This window comes from Zeus faber, assembly GCF_960531495.2.
Source record: "Zeus faber genome assembly, chromosome: 21".
Classification (NCBI taxonomy): Eukaryota; Metazoa; Chordata; class Actinopteri; order Zeiformes; family Zeidae; genus Zeus; species Zeus faber.
Window position 1 is genome coordinate 13,159,839 of NC_137208.1, and position 8,162 is coordinate 13,168,000.

The following is an 8,162-nucleotide window of genomic DNA, read 5'->3' on the forward strand; positions in this document are numbered from 1 at the left end:
GAAACAATGTTTGAGGGTAGAAAAAAACAAAAACAAAAAAAACGCACGCAATGGGTGTTATTGCATGTCATTGAATGGAAAGGAGCAATACTCAGAAAGTAACGCCAAAAAAAAAAATCTGATCAAATTTAATCTGGTTACATTACATCGTGGTCAGGAATATAGCCTCAATATGACTTTTTACAAGCAGGCAGGTTAATAGTAAAGAATATACTTTTATATCTACAGATTAAAAATGCTTTGCACTGACACCAGATACCATATAATCAATGACCCGTCATGGTTTCGCCCCCTTGTGCATTGGGCGTGAAACCACGACTGGTCAAAGACCGGTGCTAACGCGGTTGACTCTGCTGACCTGAGATAAGTGCACGGCTGGTCCTTGAACATTATGGAGACATTGCTCCCCGCGTCCAGGTTGCTCCCGGTGATGTTGACGACGGTTCCCCCGGAAACAGGCCCGCGGCTGGGCTTGAGATGGATCAGTCTGGGGACCTAGGGCAGGAGGTCGAGACACTCAAGGTCAATCAATCAGTCACCGGATGCAGTTTTGTTTTAGGACCCACACGGTGGTGCAGTTGCAGTGAATATTCAACAGTGACAACATCCAACAAATCGTGGGTCAACGTTTCTATCTTCTACTAGTGACGGAATTATTAATATTGCTTTTATTGTTTTTGTTGTTTTTGTTTGTTAGTGGTTTTGTGGGGTTTTGGGGTGGGGGCTCAGGGGGATTGGATGGGAGTTGGGGTGGGCTGTTTGTTAAAGAAAATACAAAATGGAAGGTATAATACTGCATCACTTGTATACTGTCTGTCGTGCATTTTTATTCCAATAAATAAATATGGAGAAAAAAAAAAAAAAAAAGTGTTGATTCCAGAGAGTCAATCAGACCAAGGGATCAGTCCAAACAGACTCTCATGACTAATATGTCTGTTCAGAAAGCCGTTGGTCTCCAGTGAACCCGGTGGTTGCCTTTGCCCTGAGTGTCACCCCTGTTCTCTTGTTAAACACTGTAATAAAACAATTTCTTGGTTTATTCATAGCCGCGAAAAAGTGCTTTCCTCTAACACACTTTGAAACCCCAAATGGGCCCTGAGCAAGGTCTCTACATGATTAGAATATTAGTCCTTTTTAATGAGATTTCTTTGGGCCCCGGCATACATTTACTCAATTGAAGTTTCGGGTGGAGGAAAAGTTGGCAATGATGACAATTTTCAAAAACCGAGGGGTGAAAAGTTGGGAGTGATTACGTGCCCTGGGCCTCCATGAATCTTACCCACCTAGGACCCATATTGGAGAAATAAAGCAGAACCAGTGTTCGCTGCCGCAGCACATGGATTTGTCCATAAATCCCAGCGTAAGTTCATTGCGCCCGCTATAATAATCTTACAGCCGGCGTGCTGTACGATGGTGGCATCTGACCCAGCATCGTATAATCCTTTACAGTGGTCCCGCCGAGATATGGACCTATTGCTCATTAATGGATAACCATGAAACGGATACCACTGCATAAAGCATGTGCATAATGGCAGCGGTGGAGTGTGTAGTAGACATTTTGTCCTTTAATGGAGTGTGTGTAGCCTATGGTGCTTAAAAGAGAGGGAGATCAATTAAATGCATGAATACACACGTCTGTACGAGGGGGAGGAGCCGAATCAGAGTATGGTATTCAGCAAAGCACAAAAAGTTGTTTTTTATAAATATTTATTTCGTACGAGTGTTTAAAAAAATAAAATAAAATAAAATTTGTGACGAACAAAAAAAACACGCTTGTCATCCGCCTGCTTGTGCTGAGGTAACAGGAAGAGTGGCGGGTGGCTCCACGGCAAGATCGCTCTCTCTCCATTACGCGGCCCACCGTCCTGGTCCGAGGCGGAGACGGTCCCTTAGTTGGGTTTAAAATGTTTGTTTCAACACAAGTAGAACCGAATGAAAACAAATAGATCTAAAGTAAAAACACTCCGGCCGCTTAAACCTGTGCAAACAACCGAAAAATGAACCGCGTAATTCTCAGGGCACCCGCAAAAAAGGTGAAAAGCACCCCTTAACTGTGCTGCCATGCAAATAGCAGGTTAAATAAGGTATTATGCATTTGGCACAAAATTGGCCTTTCTATGCAAATGAGCCTCATTGCAATAAAAGTCCAATTCACAAACACCAGCACCCACACGCAGTTGAAATTATCATCTGCAGAGAGCTGAGGCAACTGAAGAGCATTTATAAGGGGTGAGGCCCAGATTTATATAATAATATTTTGACAACAATATTATTATTGTAATTATTATTACCGTCACAGCGTCCGAAAGGTAGCGATGTCTGGAAACGGGTAGCAGTCCGTGATTTTCAAAACGCACTCCAAAAGCAGCTTGTCAAAACTTTGAATAATTTATTGTCCAAAAACGGTTCCGTAATACCCATTCAACTCAAAACTCAAAAAAACAACTTCTGTAAAAGGGAAAGTGCACTAGCGATAAAGTGGTCAAAATTGGCATTGAACAAAAGATGGCAACAGATAAGCTGAACCCATTTTTATACACCAGAAAAAACAAGAAAAAAAAAAAGAAAAATAAGGTTATTGGAGTATAAGGGCCACGCAAAAAAAAAATAAAAATACCTCTGTGTTTCGATAATAAAGTCTGAATCCAGGGACGGGGGGATTCAGTGACAACTAGAATTTCTGAAGTAAAAATTTTAATATATTCACATTTAATTCATGTAATAAATGAAATGTATGGGAAAAGTACGTTTTATTATATGATTATGATTTACTATCTCATACTATTCAAATGTTTTATCGTCACTGCACATTAACTTATAAATAAAAAGTCAATTTGAATCGAGAAGTATAGCTTGTTTTAATCCATGCTTCTCTGCGGATCTGCAATCGGATGCAAAACAAGGGCAAATTGCACTCAGTGGCAAAACTTTATGGCCGTGTTTGCACTGGCATATCATTCGCGCATCACCACTTGTGAATCAGATGTTGAGCCGGGGCAGACGGCGGGGCGCAATTGACGCGCCGTTCACGGTGCTTTTGAGCGGCCGCCGTCCATTCCTTTGTGAACCCCCCCCCCCTCCGTTTTAATTTGTTTTGGCCGGAGAGGCGGGAACCGAACCGCGCAGTGGAGCGGAGATGGGTCCCCCTCCATTACACAGTGACTGGACGGAACCTTTAATCAGTTGTGCTAAAAAAGTACAAACTAGACAAAAGTACAAAAGAAATCTAAAATAAAAACACTTTTTTTAAGTGGTTTTAATGTTATGGCTGATCGGTGTATATATATATATATATATATATATATATATATATATATATATATAGAGAGAGAGATATTGATTGATTGATATTGATATTTGGGATGACATAAAGGGCGTGAGATTCTCTGTATGTTTTACAGAAAACCCCCTTTCTAAGCGTTGAGCATTCTATTCGCACGGTGGTATAATTAGTGGGTGCCAGTCATCTGGCGCCGCTGGCTCTACGTGGGAGAAAGATGCTGACGGGGGGAGTCCGGGTGAGAACACCGCCGGGCCGGATCAAAGCCGAACATGCGGGGACATGGCTGCATCACATCAGCACGCCGGGCGACACAGGCGGGCAACACACACCCTCACACACACACACACACACACACACACACTACAAGAGGTTGACAGGAGGACGCCCAGCGGGGGCCGCTTCATCATCCCGAGAAGGGTCTGAATTCCAAATCATTTGAAAAAAATAATTAAAAACGGTTCCATTCTATTAATTGTATTCCGGCTGCGGCTATAACCCATATAGAGAAGAAAACGTAAATTAAAAAAAAGAAGATAAGTAAAGAACGTGCTGACCGATCCAAGTCAAACGCGTGATATCACTGAGTGTTGTGATGTTAAGTGGCGCGCTGTTACATGAACTTGTGAAACAGGCGATCACGTGCTTCTTTCTCTGACATCTATCAATCTTTTTTTTTATATCTTACCACAAAGTAGTAGTACTTGGAGGACTTGGCCAGAAACTCGGGTCTGCACTCCCCGATGCCGACGCAGACCTGCACGTTCCCGGCGTACTGGCTCTTCTCTGCCTTGCCCATCTCACACACAATCCTGGAGAAACACAGAGGAGCATTAACGTGGAATGAAACAGCACGCGCGCACACACACACACACACACACACACACACACACACACACACACACACTCTCTTCCACATACACACACATGCACACAAAAACTCTCTTTCACACATACACAAACTCTCTTCCACACACACAGACACACACACTCACACACACACACACACACACACACACACACACACACACACACACACACACACACACACACACACACACACACACACACACACACACACACACACACACACACACACACACACACACACACACACACACACACACACACAAACTCTCTTCCACACTCACACACACACACACATGCACCTGTCTGTACGTGGACCTCCGGTGAACCCGGGGTTTCGTGGGGAGGGGGGTTTTGCCGCAGTGTTTGGGCTGAGGGTGTACACAGCAGCGGCTTTACCAGCACCGCTCTCTTAATGAGAAAAAAGGCCTAATCCCAGGTTAAAACCGGAATAAAATAATGTATTATTCGGCGGGGATTTCATCTCCCGTGCAGTGCCAACTCATGGGAGAGAAGGGGGAAAACGCCTCCTTCCTTTTAAACATGACCTCAAAAACCACTCTCGAGCTCTTTCGCCGGATCAGCATTCGCTTTGAAAGTGCGGGCACTTAACTTACTTTCTGTGCGGAGGAGGGAAGGAGGGAGTCCTGGGTTTGTTGATAAGTCAGTTTAAAAAAAACAGCCGGGGATAATTTGATGAGTGGAACCTGCCGCCGGATTAAACTCGAATGGGACCCGAACGCGGTGCCACGTTTTACTGCGGCAACCCTGCACCCATGAATTTTTTCCTAAAAAATGCTTTTATATTCATTGATCGATGCTTGAGCGTAATGCAATGGATGTTTTTTTTTTGGTTAAGAGTTCCCCTCTGAGCTATTATTACTTTATCTATAAATGCACCTATTATTTGAGCTGGTATTGAATGTTATCACTGGCACAGTTCACTTTATTTAATTTAAGTACTTTGGTTTTAGGTGTGAAAAAGGTGTTACCCTTGTAGGGATGATGAATTGTAGTTCCACTCCTTCATAGTAGAATCCAAAAAAAACCTTCCATTCCCGGTACGCATGTAATTTTTTACAGCAGGATAGCTGTGCCCATGTGATAAATATTGTAGCCCGCGAGGGGTAAAAGCGGAGTTTGAACGCGCGCAGAATCCGAAGGAGCACGTGGCTGTTATCCCCCAAGCGCAGCGACTACTGTCATCGCTCTCCTGCTCGCAAGAACTTTCACCCGCTCACTCTTGAGCGTTTTTTCTTTTTTGCCGGTAAGTGGCCGGACCCAGTCACCATTGTTTCCCGAAATACAACTGGTTCCAATCCTCGTCTTTTATGATCGGCCGTTATAACTAGGGGGATGGTAGCTCAGGAGGTAGAGCTGGTCGTCTAGTGATCTAAAGGTTGCTGGCTCGATCCCAGGCTCCTCCTGCTAGCATGCTGTAGTGTCCTTGAGCAAGACACTTAACCCCTAATTGCTCCTGATGGCTGCGTCCGTCGGTGTTTGAACAATTGTAAGTCGCTTTGGATAAAAGCGTCTGCTAAATGTAATGTAAAAACTGAAGAGAGATTTCAAAGTGGGAGAGCCAGGATGAGCCGTAAGACGTTAATCTGCAAGGTGTAAAATGTAAATATATTATCTATATAATATTAAATAAATAATCATGCAAATAAATACATATATATTTTAGACTACTGCATGTACATTTATACACTCATATACAACCTCAAAGTGAGAGACAGAAGGTTGCAATGTTTTGTTATTCATTTGTTATATACATATATGTTTTTTTTAGTTGAAGAGTGCAAAAGAAAATGGAAAAATCGTAGGACCACCTACAGAAGGGAGAGAAAGAACTAAAAAGAGAGGAACGGGTGTGATGGGTAGTGTCGCATATATTGATATATTATATTGTATGTTGTAAACAAATACAAATAAACATTAAAAATAACCGCGTCACAATTTTTTTTGCAAACAACATCTTAATAAATGAATGCAGCTCTGTGCACATGAAACAACGAGTTGAACAGGCACGCCCACAGGTGAGCGAGAAGCGACAGGTTTTTGCGAGCGGGAGAGCAATGATAGTGGCCGTGCGCTCGGGGATAACAGCTGCGCGCTTGAAAAAAAACGCTTTTCCCCTCGCAGGCTTCAATTTTAGAGCGCCGAGATATTCTGCGCGAGTTCTGTGAAAACGCTCCCAAAAGAATAATAATAATAATAATAATAATAGCGCGGCTGTTTGGGATTCGTGCACGGTTCCTCCACACGTGCGCATTGGGGATCTCATTTGGGCGCGGCCGTTTCCACGCCATTTCCAATCACCGTCTAAACCCCCAGAACATCCTGCCTCAGTGGTCGGGGGTGTGTTGAAACCGGATAAATAATGATGAGTATTATAAGATCAAGCGTGAGTTGATCTTTTAATACCCTTCCATTGACTGCTGCGTGTGGGTGCAGGACTTAAAAAAGAAAAAACTTTTTTTTTTTTTTGTCTGCCCTGGTCATACAGTATTTTCTCCCACGCACACAGACTGAGGCGAACACTCAGGGCGCGAACTTTAGTCTGACATGTTGAGGCACCCAGAGTTGGTGGGACAAGGTAAATTAAAGGTTATGTGTGTTGCAGACTCGACCGTCCAAATACTTTCACTCGTTTTGAGGACAAAGAATCTCAAGTCCAGTCTTCCACAGTGACGCGGTTACATTGCTTCAGCATAATCTGTGACTAAACTATCGATCGCGCCTTTGGTTATTTTTCATACTGTAAGTTACCTATGGACCCTGTGGTATATCAGTTGACCACACTTACCTGATCGAGGCACAGAGGGACTCATCTCTTCAGCCCTTGCATTACAGCAGGCTGGCCAAATTTGACCTGAATTTAGGTGTTTGCCTAATTTGGGGTCATGAACTTCTAAACAGAATATTGACATCTTGATTGGGGGGTTTTTCATGTCTATAAGCACGTAGCACCCCATTTCGATGCTTCGGGAAGTTTTGACCACAAAGGAGAATAGGCCTTTAGTTTCAAAAAGAATTAGTAGCCTTAGCCGTATTAAGGCTATTTAATTGACATGAACTAATATGCTTATTAATTTCTGTCTTCTATTTTCTTTATATAACATTAAATATTTTGTAAGTGTTTATTCAAATTTCAAGTGCATTTCTAATGTTGAAAATGTAACAAAACCAGTTTTTTGTTGCAGGTCCATCTCTCTCAAGCGCACACACACACACACAGCTCTCACCATGAACATAAAGAGCATCCCCTTTTGTTTGAACTAAAGGTACTAGATATATGTGATTTTCAAAAAGCTTAACAATGCCTCACAGTCACAACATGAGACAGGTGCAGAAAATGATCAGAATGGTCCCAGGTCCGACCTGATTTGCAATTACACGACATCAAATCTGCCTTTGAAATGTTCATATCGCAGTCAGTGGAGAGGATTATTCAGAACAACACAAACCTGGTGCTTTATTTATTCATTATAATGTGCTATCTTGTTATTAAAAACAAACTAAATTAAATTATTCATGACTGTTTTGATGTAAGTAACATTTGTCATCGCCATGTCAAGGCCGCTGAGGCAGCTCATCACAATGAATGTTAAGCTGCTTTCGCACATGCACTGCAACCCCGAAATTATCCGGACATTACCCGGAGGAGCTGTACCTGTGAACGCAAAGTCCAAATCGTTTGGACCGGACATTACCCAGATTTTACCCCACCAGCATCCTCATACAAAGTCTGCATAATGTCTGATTGAGCGGTATGTGTGAACGGAGCAGGTAATTGTCCGGATCATTCACAGCGAGCGAGTCGGCGTGTCCCGTGTTGATGACATCTCTATCATGCGCCAGTTATTTACCTTGGTGCAGATCTTCGTGCATGGAGTTTAGCTGCTTGGTACTCCTTTCTGCTTTCCTCTATTAACTTCCTTTTGTGGATACATCCAAATACATGGAGTATGAATGCAAAAATGAACAAGGCGGTAGCCTCATCCGCCATATT

The 8,162-nt window shown here is 42.9% G+C and overlaps 1 protein-coding gene across 1 annotated transcript in view; it reads right to left on the reverse strand.

Annotated features, from left to right (window-relative positions):
• The window catches only part of plxna4 (plexin A4), a gene marked incomplete at its 5' end in the record, with an annotated part of 241,120 nt that overhangs the window by 50,907 nt on the left and 182,051 nt on the right, over positions 1-8,162 (reverse strand). Inside the window, 2 exons of the mRNA XM_080022616.1 lie at positions 359-495; positions 3,969-4,092. Of these exons, the coding sequence (XP_079878742.1) occupies positions 359-495; positions 3,969-4,092 (261 nt within the window). The remainder of the gene's footprint in view (positions 1-358; positions 496-3,968; positions 4,093-8,162) is intronic.